At 45.4% G+C, this 16,007-nt stretch overlaps 1 protein-coding gene across 1 annotated transcript in view; it reads right to left on the minus strand.

Annotated features, from left to right (window-relative positions):
* DPH1 (diphthamide biosynthesis 1) overlaps nt 1-16,007 on the minus strand; it is a 393,607-nt gene that overhangs the window by 18,698 nt on the left and 358,902 nt on the right. The window contains exon 8 of the mRNA XM_073667680.1: nt 6,285-6,441. Within this exon, the coding sequence (XP_073523781.1) occupies nt 6,285-6,441 (157 nt within the window). The remainder of the gene's footprint in view (nt 1-6,284; nt 6,442-16,007) is intronic.

Genomic DNA, 16,007 nt, shown 5'->3' on the forward strand with positions numbered 1-16,007 from the left:
TTAAGGAGATGGACTTATTGCCCACGTTGCTCCTTGAAGAACTAGTGTAATATTATATTGTGTAGTGTGAATAGTGATATGTGTTAATGATGACGGTAATGTGTGTTACTCGACGGTAGGGAGAATTAGAATTAAGTTTGGGACTAGCCCAAAATGGGAGGGGATAAGTTGAAGGGACAGAGAAAGTTTCCTGTCAGGACATCAGATAGGGTCCAGTGTGCGTAGAAAGTAGCAGCGCCTCATGATATGGGTGTCCCAAACGTGAGAGGAGATCGTGGCAGAGGATAGCGAGATCCTACTGAAAGGAAGACCGAGAAACAGTGATCGACTGGAGACGGGTCCAGGGGAAGGACTTCTAGCAGTGAGGCCCAGAGTTTGTAACTCAGAAAGGTAATGGGCCAAGACTGAGCAGAGAAAGTGAGAAGAGAGTGTTTCAGGCGTTAGTTCCAGAACGTCAGGGGCAAAGACGATAAGTACCGGCCATACTGGCAATATAATACCCTTGAGAGGAAAGGAGACGCGGAACCGTGGGTTGAATAAAGGACACTTGCTCGTTGTACTGTGGTACTAAGATAGGTTGTGGTGAAATAGTGAGGAACAGTGAAGGTAGAGGACAAGCAAGTAAAGAATTGAAACAGAGTGTGTGGAAAATGCTACGTATTGTGAAGGAAACTTTCATCAAGATGTGTAGCCTCTATCTACTGTATATAATCCCAGCCAAGTTATCGTTCAGTAAAAACTTTATATTTAGCTGGTGCTCTCCCTCACTGAATTGTAAAACACCTAGTCCTGGAATACTAAAGCCATCGGTAACATGTAGCCTGCAAGGGCGTAGCGCCCCCATAACACAAGTCCACACACCCAGCCAGGACCCCCACCTTCATGTAATGTGCTGGGGTGCAAGAGATGAATACCTTGCCCACGGCTACCGCCCCATGCCACATTACAGGGTCGTGTGATCAAAACCCACCAAGAACAACCCCTGCAACGAGTTTGTATGTTCTCCCCGTGTTTGCGTGGGTTTCCCCGGCTTCCACCCACACTTCAAAGATATACTGAAAGGGAATCTAGATTGTGAGCCCCAATGGGGACAGCGATGATGATGTCAGTAAAGCGCTGTGGAATTAATCGATCTATAAATGAATAAAATAATAAACACCTCAAAATATTCACAATATTGTTAACGAAAAACCAAAATGACAAAGAAAAGAAGAAAAAGTTTTGCTATCAGAATACAGAAAAACAACCCATCGCGAAGGGGTTAATAATTTGCATTCTGCCGGTAAATAAAGCAAGGTTTGTCTATTGACCACCACACGGACGCCCATCATATTGACTGCATTGACTATACAAGCACATGTTGCCGCGGGCCGGCTCTGGAGGCAATCATTATGGGCTTTGTGCCGGGATGCGATTGTGGCGGCCAGTAAATGACTCTAATGACGGCACGATGAAAAGTTTAATTTCGATCACAAAGAAGAGTAATAAGGCGGGTAACCCGGGCGCACGGTCCGTCCTGGCATTGTTGTTCTGCATAACTGTAGAGGGAAAGTCATTTGATTTTCGGCAGGGAGAGAATTGTATTTTAGCACATTTTTTATTTAGATTCCCCTTCAGGCCTCTGCCAGACGTCCATTCACCTTGGTTTCCCTTTGTGTTAGTGTCGCCTGAGCTCACTTCAGTCTCCAGTGCTAATGTCGTTAAGGGTTCACAGCCAATGGTGTATGGCACAGCGGACCTGACCGCCGGCGAATAAGCGGTTAATGCAGATGGATCTTATGGGACTATTATTTTATATTATTATTATTATACACATTGGACTGACAAGAGCGCATTTTATTAGAAAATGTGCATCTGCGTCTACCTGGGATGCGGGACAGGGTGAGGATGACAGATTATTTCTTACACAATGACTCCCTGTCATCCGTCCCCCCTCCTGCCTGAGCCGCTGCCCGAGACCCTGTCTTGATTCCCAGGCTGGAAGTTAATTAAGCCCCTCTGTTTTCCACACGGGATGGGAGTGGATGGATAAATAAGCAACAATAACCATTCCAAGTTCATTTAATGAGAAGTGCAAATAATAATTGCGGTTCTGTAATTGCAGCCAATAGATTAATGAGGCCTGTCCTCGTTACACAGGATAGACAGAGGAATACTCATTAGCAGGAAAGCGACAGGGTGCTGCTGGGAGCTAAAACAAAAGACCCCGGCAAAACACACAGACCTAATAATATTCCCCATACAGAGGCACAGCGATTACCCTACCACCCTCTACACCCCCCCAAAATACACAGATACTATACTCCACCCCCCCAACCTACACAGATACTATACCCCCCAACCTACACAGACACTATACCCCCCAACTACACAGACACTATTCTCACCCCCCAAACTACAGACACTATACTCCCCCCCCAACTACAGACACTATACTCACCTCCCAACTATACAGACACTATACTCCCCCCCACAACCTACACAGACACTATACTCACCACCCAACTACAGACACTATTCTCACCCCCAAACTACACACACTATACTCCCCCCCCAACCTACACAGACACTATACCCCCCCAACTACAAAGACACTATACTCCCCCCACAACCTACACAGACACTATACTCACCACCCAACTAGACACTATTCTCACCCCCAAACTACACACACTATACCCCCCCAACCTACACAGATACTATACTCTCTCCCAACCTACACAGACACTATACTCCCCCCCCCCAACCTACACAGACACTATACTCCCCCCCCCAACCTACAGACACTATACTCCCCCCCAACCTACAGACACTATACTCCCCCCCAACCTACACAGACACTATACTCCCCCCCACAAACCTACAGACACTATACTCCCCCCAACCTACACAGACACTATACTCACCCCCCCAAACCTACAGACACTATACTCACCCCCCCCAACCTACACAGACACTATACTCCCCCCCAACCTACACAGACACTATACTCCCCCCCAACCTACACAGACACTATACTCACCCCCCCCAAACCTACACAGACACTATACTCAACCCCCCAAACTACACAGACACTATACTCACCCCCCAAACTACACAGACACTATACTCACCCCCCAAACTACACAGACACTATACTCACCCCCCAAACTACACAGACACTATACTCAACCCCCAAACTACACAGACACTATACTCACCCCCCAAACTACACAGACACTATACTCACCCCTCCCCCAAACCTACACAGACACTATACTCACCCCTCCCCCAACCTACACAGACACTATACTCCCCCCCAACCTACACAGACACTATACTCACCCCTCCCCCAAACCTACACAGACACTATACTCAACCCCCAAACTACACAGACACTATACTCACCCTCAAACTACACAGACACTATACTCACCCCCCAAACTACACAGACACTATACTCACCCCCCCAAACTACACAGACACTATACTCACCCCCCAAACTACACAGACACTATACTCAACCCCTAAACTACACAGACACTATACTACCCCCCCAAACCTACACAGACACTATACTCAACCCCCAAACTACACAGACACTATACTCACCCCCCAAACTACACAGACACTATACTCACCCCTCCCCCAAACTACACAGACACTATACTCACCCCTCCCCCAAACCTACACAGACACTATACTCACCCCTCCCCCAAACCTACACAGACACTATACTCACCCCTCCCCCAAACCTACACAGACACTATACTCACCCCCCCAACCTACACAGACACTATACTCCCCCCCCAACCTACACAGACACTATACTCACCCCCCAAACTACACAGACACTATACTCACCCCCCAAACTACACAGACACTATACTCACCCCCCAAACTACACAGACACTATACTCAACCCCCAAACTACACAGACACTATACTCACCCCCCAAACTACACAGACACTATACTCACCCCTCCCCCAAACCTACACAGACACTATACTCACCCCTCCCCCAACCTACACAGACACTATACTCCCCCCCAACCTACACAGACACTATACTCACCCCTCCCCCAAACCTACACAGACACTATACTCAACCCCCAAACTACACAGACACTATACTCACCCTCAAACTACACAGACACTATACTCACCCCCCAAACTACACAGACACTATACTCACCCCCCCAAACTACACAGACACTATACTCACCCCCTAAACTACACAGACACTACACTCACCCCCCCAACTTCACAGGCACTATACTCACCCCCCAACTACACAGGCACTATACTCACCCCCCAACTACACAGATACTATACTCACCCCCCAAACTACACAGACACTATACTCACCCCCCCAAACCTACACAGACACTATACTCACCCCCCCAACCTACACAGACACTATACTCCCCCCCAACCTACACAGACACTATACTCCCCCCCCCCAAACCTACACAGACACTATACTCAACCCCCAAACTACACAGACACTATACTCACCCCCCAAACTACACAGACACTATACTCAACCCCCAAACTACACAGACACTATACTCACCCCTCCCCCAAACCTACACAGACACTATACTCACCCCTCCCCCAAACCTACACAGACACTATACTCACCTCCCCAACCTACACAGACACTATACTCCCCCCCCAACCTACACAGACACTATACTCACCCCTCCCCCAAACCTACACAGACATTATACTCAACCCCCAAACTACACAGACACTATACTCACCCCCCAAACTACACAGACACTATACTCAACCCCCCAAACTACACAGACACTATACTCACCCCCCAAACTACACAGACACTATACTCAACCCCCAAACTACACAGACACTATACTCACCCCCCAAACTACACAGACACTATACTCACCCCCCCAAACTACACAGACACTATACTCAACCCCTAAACTACACAGACACTATTCTCACCCCCCAACTACAAAGACAATATACTCACCCCCCAACTACACAGACACTACACTCACCCCCCCAACTTCACAGACACTATACTCACCCCCCAACTTCACAGACACTATACTCACCCCCCAACTACACAGATACTATACTCACCCCCCAAACTACACAGACACTATACTCACCCCCCAAACTACACAGACACTATACTCACCCCCCAAACTACACAGACACTATACTCAACCCCCAAACTACACAGACACTATACTCACCCCCCAAACTACACAGACACTATACTCAACCCCTAAACTACACAGACACTATTCTCACTCCCCAACTACAAAGACAATATACTCACCCCCCAACTACACAGACACTACACTCACCCCCCCAACTTCACAGACACTATACTCACCCCCCAACTACACAGATGCTATACTCACCCCCGCAACTACACAGACGCTATACTCACCCCCCAAACTACACAGACACTATACTCAACCCCTAAACTACACAGACACTATTCTCACCCCCAACCTACACAGACACTATACTCATACTCTCATCATCTCCAGCCCAGATTAGTCCAAACCCTCTCATCCAACGCCCCACATACAGTCCTCCACCCTCGGAGAAACCACAGCACGACACCAACACAACTACACCTTCTCCCCTCCGCTGCCTGGTACACACAACTACACCTTCTCCCCTCCGCTGCCTGGTACACGCAATCATCCCCGGCACTGTGATAGAGGCACACTTGCCGAGCAAAGACTAATTAAAATGGGCGCATGTGTCCAGTTTAATGATCTGCATGGGGGACTAGGAAAAAAAAAAAAACAGGTGGAGGGAGGGTGAAATGACCCACCGCTCCTGATTTGCAAAGGAAAAATGTAAATGAGAAGAAGAGAAAAAAAAATTCCTTGCTGAGATTAACAAGGACTAAAAATGTATCTCTCTGGAGGAGGGGAGGCGGATGCATGGAAGCGGATTATGTTCATGTTGAGAAAAAGAGGAGGAGAAGATACACAAGTGATGATCCTTCCCTGCAAGAAGCTTTTAACCATTATGCAGTCATTGAGGTCTGCGGAACAGCCTGACGTCCTCCGCACTGGCAGTGAAATGGTTACAAATAGTATTTTAAGAAATCACTTGTTCTCCAACTTCAGTCATCATGACATACTTCAGTGTCAAATCCTCCAGCGATTTTTAATTAATGAGAAACCGCATTTAAAAAGATGAATACTGAGCATCTTAAAGAGGCAGAGACAGGTGTGTGCATAATGACTGGATGAATAATGAAGGAGAGACATAACTGTTTAATAGCAGGGAAACAGGAAAGTGCTTACCTCCAGTATTTTGGGGGATCCTTGCCGGCCCAATGTACCAAGAATAAGGCCCCATGTTTTCGCTCCAGCAGCAGATGAAATGGCATCACCTCGATTTTTTTGCATGGTGCTGTGATCATAATATTCCCGTGAGAAAATCTTACTATACGGATCATACCTGTGAGAAAGTGTGAATAGAAATGCTTACCAAATATAATTATCATACCGATGTATAGATAGAAAGAGAAAACCCTAATATAAAGGCTGGGGGCTGGATCTTATACACCAGGGGTAATGGGTCTGAATGAAAAAACGGAATTCATTGGCTAAGAAGCGAGTCCAATACTATGCACTATATAGTGTATTTATCCAATCATATAAAAATATATATTTTATATATATCAAACCAAGCAAGAAAAACCTTACTATGTGGATCTTATCTAAACTATGTGGGAAAAAGTATTGGGACACACCTCTAAATCATTGTCCACATTTGGCACAAAAGTCTACAATCACTATGTGACTGCAGACTTGTGAATCCTCACAGTGCGCACCATAAACTGAGTAAGGCAATGCATGTCTAGTCAGAATGTGGCCAGAAGTATGCACCTTTGCAGTCGACCACATGACTGCCCGGCCTCGCCGCCAGTAAGGAGAATCCGGACAGTGCACACATTGAGGACTCACAAGTCTGCAGTCACAAAGAGTGACTGCAGACTTTTGTGCCTAACCGGGATAACCTCTTTAAATTCAGGTTATTCATTAACCTCCATTGCTACATGTGTATAAAATCCAGTGCCTTGCCATGCAGTCTGCCTTTACTAAAATTTGTGAAAGAAAGGCTTGCTCTAAGTCTAGATTCACTTGGGGTTTTTATTTCAAGTGTATTTTGAATCAGATCTCAGTGTGCACTTATCCTAAGGAGCTTATTCAATTCCGATTGTAGTGGTTTAAGGCTGCGTACCCACTATGCGTTTTTCAAGCGTTTTTGCCGCGGAATTTCCGCAGCGAAAACGCTTAAAAAATGCTTGCTAATTTGTGCCCCATGGTCCCCAATGATAATCCGCATGTGCTGTTCACATGCTGCGCAAATTTCCGCTGCGGATTATAATTGCGGAAAAATACGCAGCATGTCCATTAATTTTGCGGACACGCAGCGTAATTGCCGCCATTGACTTGCATTGGACCGCATGACATCCGCATCACTGCATCTGCACAAGCGGATATCATACGGTTCAATGTGCGGATGGTACCCAAGTCTGGAGGAGAGGAGACTCTCATCCAGACCTTGGTACCATAGAAACTGTAAAAAAAAAGAATTTAAAATAAAAAATAAAGATTATACTTACCTTCCGATGTCCTCCCGGTGTTTTCTCCCCTTCGTCTGGTCTGCTGTATGGATCGCGGTGTTGTGAAGGACCTGCCGTGACGTCATTGAGTCATGTGACCTGTCACATGACTCAATGACGTCACCACAGGTCCTTCACACCGCCGCGAGCCTCTCAAGACACCGGACGCAGCAGAGAAAACACTGGGAGTACATCGGAAGGTAAGTATAATCTTTATTTTTTACCATTCTTATTCTTTTTTTTTTAACTAACTTGGTCACACTATATAAATCTATGCCGGTTGCATGTATTTATATAGTGTGAACAAGTTGTCAAGCACTTTCCAAGTGATGCTAAAATCGCTTGATAACCGGCATGCAGAAATGCATGCAAAAACGCTTGACAAACGCTTCTACCTGGCGGGAAAAACGCATGTAAAAACCGCATGCGTTTTTCCTGCCAGAGAGAAGCGTAAAAAATATGCAGCATTTCTGCATCGTGGGCACATAGCCTAATAGGATGCTACTATTGCAACTAGTCAGATTCTTACATTTCTTCCCACCTAAATATTCCATGATCAACTGTGAGGTGATTGGTATTATTGGAAGCGTTTAAATGAAATGGCAGACCACATAAAATTACTGAGTAGGGCCACTGAGCACTGATGTCCATAGTGCATAAAGGCACCAACGCTCTGATGACTCGGTAACTGCAGAGTCCAAACATCATCTGGTTTTAAAAAGGCTCTCCACTATGTGGACAACCCCTTCATACGTGGCTCAAGTAACAGTGTCACGCAAACACAGCGCCAACATTTCCAGAACAGCACTGGACAGAGATGTTTTTATCAGGGTTTTTTTTTTTTTAAGAGATGTGCTTCCAAGCTCCATCTGAAAGTTTCGTATGTGGTGGATAATTGGACATTTTGGTGCACAGAATTCCACAGGATGGGGGATACTCAGAAGAAGTTTTCGAGGCGACTGGGTGAGGAACATATAATTGTGGAGGAGATAAGGAGGTCTTGGGAGGTCCAAAGATTGCGTGTTGGAAGATATCGCGAGATTAGTTCAGAGATCTATGGAAGAGACAGATTATGGATGGCTTTGAAGGTCACTGTTAGTAGTTTGAACTGGATACGTTGGAAAATTGGGAGTCAATGAAGTCAGTTGAAGAGGGGAGAATAGGAGGAGTAGTGAGAAGAGGGGTGGATTAGTCGGGCAGTAGAATTAAGGATTGATTAGAGAGTTGCGAGACTTAACAGGTAGGCTACACAAGAGGATATTGCAATAGTCGAGGAGGGAGATGATGAGGGCATGCACGAACCTTTTAATAGATTCAGGGTTGAGGAACTGACAGAATCTGGAAATATTTTTTGAGTTGGAGGCAGCAGGAGGTGGTAAGAGCTTGAATGTGCAAGTTTAAAGGATAGGGGAGAGTCGAGGGTTACTACGAAGCAGCGGAAAGCGTGATGTCATATATTGTGATAGATTGGGTAGGGGAGTTAGTGGAGATGGAGGGAAGATGATGAGCTCAGTTTTTGTCTACATTGAGCTTTAGGAAGCGTGATGAAAGGAAGGAAAATATGGCTGATAGACATTCTGGGATTTTGGTCAGCAGAGAGGTACTGTCTAAGCCATAGAAGTAGATTTGCATGTCATCAGTGTAAAGGTGGTACTGGAAGCTATTAGACTTAAGTTGACCCAGGCCAAAGGTATAGATGGAAAAGAGTAGGGGGCCCCAGACAGAGCCTTAAGGGATGCCAAAAGAGAGGGCGGGATTAAGAGGTAGTATGGGAATGGGAGACGCTAAATGTGCTGTTAGAAAAGTATGAGGAGTTCCAGGAGAGGGTAAGGTCTTTAACGCCAAGGGAAGAGAGGATCTGTAGTAGTATGGAGTGGTCAACTGTGTCGAAGGCAGAGGGCAGGTCTAGAAGGAGGAGTATAGAAAATTATCTGTTAGCTTTGGCAGTAAGTAGTTAGTAAGTTTGGTTAGGGCAGTTTTGGTGGAGTGGTAGTGACGGAAGCCAGATTTAAGGTTGTCAGATGAGAAGTTGGAAAAAAGTTCAGCATGGACACGCTGTTCGAAGAGTTTTGAGGTGGAATGGAGCAGCGATATGACATTAGGTTGGGTCGAGGGATGTTTTTTTTCGGGATAGGTGTGACTGTGGCATGTTTGAAAGCAGAAGGGAAGGTATAAGAAGTTAACGATAGGTTGAAGAGATTGGTTAGGGCTGGGACAAGCGTGGTGGTGAGGTTGGGGACCAGGTTGGATGGGATGGAGTTAAGAGCACTGGTGCGATTTGGAGAGAAGATGAGTAAGATCTACTTCAGTGATGTTGAGGAGGAAGGTTATGGGGGAAGGGAAGTGATCTGTTATACATAGAGGTTGTGGTGGTTGAGCAGTAAAAACTTGCCTTGTTTGGTCGATCTTATTTTTGAAACGTGTGGCAAAGTCTTCTGCAGAGATGAGGAAGGTCGGAGTTGGCTGTGGTCGGCGAAGGAGGGAGTTAAAAGTGTTGAATAACTAATTGGGGTTAAGTGAAGTAGTACTGTTTAGCAGAGGAGAGGGCCGACTTGAATGTGGTGAAATCTTGTTTTCTTCCAACGTCCGCAACCATGGACACTTGCCAAATATTTTAGTGAGGTTTTTGTGCCAGGGTTGTCTATTGATTCGTTGCACTCTGCCATGCACAAGAGGGGCAACTGTGTTACAATAGTTGATGCAGGTGTGACATTGCAGAAAACGGTGGCATTGTCTGTGTCATGATAATATGGAGGATAGTGGTAGAATAGAGTCAGAGAGTGTGTGAATGTCTAGATGTGCGAAGTTTCTGTGAGGGCGTGCTAGTTGCTGGACATGGGGGGCAGGTGAGGAAGACAGGGATGAGAAAGAAAAATAGATGGCGGTCAGGTAGAGGAGAGGTTAGATAGGGAGCAGAGGTGAGTGAAGATAAGGTCTAATGTATTTCAACCGTGTGGGTGGCTGCAGAGGACCACTGAGTAAGACCAAAGGATGAAGCAAGCGACATGAGGTTGGAGGCGGGTGTCGATAGGGATGTTGAAGTCACCCATCATAATGGTGGACATGTCTGCAGAGAGAAAATGTAGAAACCAGGTAGAAAAGTGGTCAATAAAGGCAGTGGCCTGGCTTGAGGGTTGGTATATGATGGCCATTTGAAGGTTGGAGGGAGAGTAGATATGGACAAATTGCACTTCAAAAGAAAGAAGGATAAGGGAGGGTAGAGGTGGGATTGGATTGAAGGTACAGTTGTTAGAAAGGAGAACACTCACTTCTCCACCATGACTATTCACATGGCGAGGAGTGTGGTGGATTTGAAGGCCTTAACATCAGCACAAACCTGTGTCAGGGAGTTTCATGGCATGGGATTCTATGCCAGAGCAGTTGATTGCAAGCCTTACATCACTACGCACAATGCCAAACTTCAGATGGTATAGAGTAAAGCTGTATTGTGTATCAGCCTGATGGATGAGTCTGGGTTTGACGAATGACAGGAAAACGTTACCTGCCCGACTGCATTTTGCCATCTGGAAGGTTTGGTTGAGGAGGGATAATCCTATGGGTTATTTTTCAGGGGCTGGCCTAGACCACGTAGTTCTAGTGAAGGGAACTCTGTGGGAAAAGTTTGAGAAAGGCCCTATTCTGTTCCAATATGACTAGGCTCAAAGCAAAGTCCATGAAGGAATAGTTGGGCAAGTTTGGTGTGGAAGAACTTTCCTTTGGAATGAACTAGAACAGAGACTGTGAGGCTGGTCCTGTGGTCTGATCTCAAAAATGTTCTAGATGAATGTGCAAAAATTCCCACAGACACACTCCAAAATCTAGTAAAAAAGCATTCACAGAAGATAGGAAACTATTACAGCAGCAAAGTGGGGACCACCTACATATTAAAGCACCATTCAAGCGTTTTTTTTTTTATTTCACAGCTGGAATGGTACTGAAAATCCAAGTCCCATCCCCCCCTGTCTGATTCTCACTTTCTGGGCTTTTTCATCTATTTTCGCCGCCACTCCGGTCTATCTCCAGCAGTTTGTGACCTGCTGGCTGCTTCAGTGCTTCATGGAGCGAGCCAGTGGTCACTAATCTAGGTCAGTCTATGAGAGCCTCGTTCTGGCTCTTTTAGACTTGAATTGAGAGCTTATTATGTAACTTCTGAGTTCCGGCCAGTCAGAAGCTGCGCTCCTAAAATTGTGCCACAGGACTGGAGCCGAAAAACAGTGGAGACGCCAGAGGGTGAGTATATGACCGGGGGGGCAGTGAACTTGCGTCAAAAGCATCACTCCAGTGAAAAAAAAAAACCTCTGGAGTAGTGCTTTAATGCCTATGGATGTAGACTGGGATTTCATAAACGTTCCTGTACGTGTAATGTTGAGAGGTCCCAATACCTTAGTCCACATAGTGTACAGTGCTGGCCAAAAGTATTGGCACCCCTGCAATTCTGTCAGATAATACTCAGTTTCTTCCAGAAAATTATTGCAATCACAAATTCTTTGGTATTATTATCTTCATTTAATTTGTCTTCAATGAAAAAACACAAAAATAATTGTCCTAAAGCCAAATTGGATATAATTCCACACCAAACCTAAAAAAGGGGGTGGATAAAAGGTTGGCACTGTTTGAAAAATCATGTGATGCTTCTCTAATTCGTGTAATTAACAGCACCTGTAACTTACCTGTGGCACCTAACAGGTGTTGGCAATAACTAAATCACACTTGCAGCCAGTTAACATGGATTAAAGTTGCCTCAACCTCTGTCCTGTGTCCTTGTGTGTACCACATTGAGCATGGAGAAAAGAAAGAAGATCAAAGAACTGTCTGAGGACTTGAGAAACCAAATTGTGAGGAAGCATGAGCAATCTCAAGGCTACAAGTCCATCTCCAAAGACCTGAATGTTCCTGTGTCTTCCGTGCGCAGTGTCATCAAGAAGTTTAAAGCCCATGGCACTGTGGCTAACCTCCCTAGATGTGGACGGAAAAGAAAAATTGCCGAGAGATTTCAAGGCAAGATTGTGCGGATGGTGGATAAAGAACCTCGACTAACATCCAAACAAGTTCAAGCTGCCCTGCAGTCCGAGGGTACAACAGTGTCAACCCGTACTATCCGTCGGCGTCTGAATGAAAAGGGACTGTATGGTAGGATACCCAGGAAGACCCCACTTCTTACCCTGAGACATAAAAAAGCCAGGCTGGAGTTTGCCAAAACTTACCTGAGAAAGCCTAAAACGTTTTGGAAGAATGTTCTCTGGTCAGATGAGACAAAAGTAGAGCTTTTTGGGAAAAAGCATCAACATAGAGTGTACAGGAAAAAAAAAAGAGGCATTCAAATAAAATATGTTTGGGGTTACTTTGCTGCCTCTGGCACTGGACTGCTTGACCGTGTGCATGGAATTATGAAGTCTGAATACTACCAACAAATTTTGCAGCATAATGTAGGGCCCAGTGTGAGAAAGCTGGGTCTGCCTCAGAGGTCATGGGTCTTCCAGCAGAACAATGACCCAAAACACACTTCCAAAAGCACTATAAAATGGTTTGAGAGAAAGCACTGGAGACTTCTAAGGTGGCCAGCAATGAGTCCAGACCTGAATCCCATAGAACACCTGTGGAGAGATCTCAAAATGGCAGTTTGGAGAAGGCACCCTTCAAATATCAGGGACCTGGAGCAGTTTGCCAAAGAAGAATGATCTACAATTCCAGCAGAGCATTGTAAGAAACTCATTGATGGTTACCGGAAGCGGTTGTTCGCAGTTATTTTGGCTAAAGGTTGTGCAACCAAGTATTAGGCTGAGGGTGCCAATACTTTTGTCTGGCCCATTTTTGGAGTTTTGTGTGAAATGATCAATGATTTGATTTTTGCTTCATTCTCTTTTGTGTTTTTTCCTTGCAAGCAAATTAAATGAAGATAATAAGATCAAAGAATTTGTGATTGCAATCATTTTCTGGAAGAAACTGAGTATTATCTGACAGAATTGCAGGGGTGCCAATACTTTTGGCCAGCACTGTATGTAAATAAAGCAAACCATTAGCATTGCATTCTTGTTGAAGCTCACCTTAAAAGGGGATGTCCACTACTACTGACCTCCTTTAGACTAAACTGACATCCGAAGGAAGTCAGAGAGCAGAAGCAGTTTCACTTTACTCAGATGTCAATTTCGCCCAAATGAGTCAAGTGTGAAGTGGCACATTACCAGCCGCTGATTGGCGGCAGGGTTCATATGACATAAGGTCACTCAAGTCCCAGGAGTTCCGGCGCAGATGTTGCTGCAACAGCGTAAGCACCGGAGGCGAGTATAAGACTTGTTATGTTACATGGGTGAATGAGGTGATTGAGAAGAGGTTGTCAGAGTAGTGGATAACCCCCTTTAAGAACCATAAGGTAAATTAATGTTCCAGCTGGATATAGACAAATGACAGTACAGCTATCATCTCCACTGTTAAAAAAGTATAGTATTTCTATTGAGGAAGGCATAAGTAGTGGTCAATAACCTTTGATTATGCTTATGTTATAGAGCAACAAAAGATCAAAAAATTATCATGCACCCTCCACTACCACAACTAGCCTATGCGTCTGCATATAGATTGTTGGTTGATCCTGTTGAACTATATGGGATGTGCTGGCAAAAATATTTGGTCAGCGTTAGTCAATATTGGGGTTTCTTGATTAGATTAATATAATAGGAGGCTCCAGTCAAGTCTTCTACCAGTCAGTACAGGGAACCCATAAAAAGTAGCCTCTCCCTAGGGAGAACAGTTTCCTGGGTAGGACAGACCACTTACTGCAATGGACGACATATATTGCATGACTCCCATTTTTGCTAATCGGGTGATAACTGCAGCTCCAACTGGACAACGATCCCATCAAGGCTCTAACCTGTGAACTTCTTCCCTTTTCCTTTCAAAAAGTGCCAGCTGTTACACCACAACTCCATAACATAAGCAGATTATTCAAAGTCTTTTCCTTTTTTTTTATTGAAGATATTTAAGAAATTACTAAGAGTAAGTAAATGTGACAACAGCATTTAATCCTAATTATACCAGATGTATATTTTCAGTAGGCCAGGAGACAGGCTATTGTTCATTTCAGAGTCTGAAAGTTGACTCTTGAATTGATGTGTTTTTCTTAGGTAGGTCAAGATTCAGACTACTGTCTGAACGTTGACTCTTGAACTGATGTTTGTGAATTGTTGAATGGCTGCTGTTTACCTCTTATATCAGCTACTACAGTTTATTGCACGGCTATTCTTTGGAAATAGGGATGCAGGATCACCGAACAATCGATGTTTGCTAATATGTTGATTACCCATCGCATAAGTTCAAACAGTGAAGGACAAACTATGTAGATTGATTAAATACTCAAACAATGAGAGTTGACCTCATCCCACCTTCCCCCTGACCTGTGGATAATGGCCTGAACCACAGATGTGGGTATAAAAAGGGATCCTTATCCTTCTGCAAGAAGAGACTCTACAGAACAGCAGCCAGGACACCAGGACTCCATCAAGAGGGACACAGATTTGACACTCTACAGGATGCCAGCGTAAGGGACCACAGCCCTGGCTGGAAGAATACAGATCTGCTCCATTGACCATCACTGAACACATAGAAACATTTGGGGAAGTCAGGTTGGGACCCTCCGGTCATCTGGCTCCATGGATACGTTTGGAGAAGCCAGGTTGGGATCCTCCAGACACCTGGCCACATACCTCAATGGACTGTCAGCTTCCTAAGGTTGTCGTTACCTCCGCTCTGTGGGTGCCCACCAAAAGTGGGGTGTCACTGGTGGGGGTAGTCGGCCCTGGAAGCCCCGAAGTCGCAGCGGCTCTAATCCTGGCAAATCAGTAGAAGGGTGAGACCCTGTAATTTGCACCATCTTGTGTATGTGCTGGGACTGTTCTATATCTTATTGTCCGTTGGTGGTTCAATAAATTATTGCCACACTGTTTTACCCTTACCCTGTGTTGTCTGAGTAGTATTCTGCCCATGGGAAAGGAGTGCAGGCGTTCAGTGGGATGAGCCCTGGTCCATGCGGTCTTTCTAAAGACAACCGCGCCAGCGGACAAGAGCACCCACTGACTCCCATGTGTCCACAGTAAACTTTTGCTATCAATTTTTCTATGTTGCTGTTCTCTTAATTGGAAGCAGATTAGAAAAGGTCCAGGTTCTGAGACCCCCACCAAAAGCTCAGCTCAGGAGACATGATTACACAGCTCCTGATCAAGCACAGAACATAGAAAGCATTGGCTCGTACTGCATCTGTACCACGTTCTTTGTACGCAATAATGTAGCACAGTGCTGGTGAACCTACGGCATGCGTGCCAGAGGGGGCACGCAGAGCCCTCCCTAAGGACACGCGCGCCATTATCTCAGCACTAGCGCTCCTGGACCTTGGACCGGCGGGTGA

This window comes from Phyllobates terribilis, unplaced genomic scaffold, assembly GCF_046119375.1.
Source record: "Phyllobates terribilis strain yellow unplaced genomic scaffold, ASM4611937v1 Scaffold_2__4_contigs__length_985480577, whole genome shotgun sequence".
In the NCBI taxonomy this organism is placed as follows: domain Eukaryota; kingdom Metazoa; phylum Chordata; class Amphibia; order Anura; family Dendrobatidae; genus Phyllobates; species Phyllobates terribilis.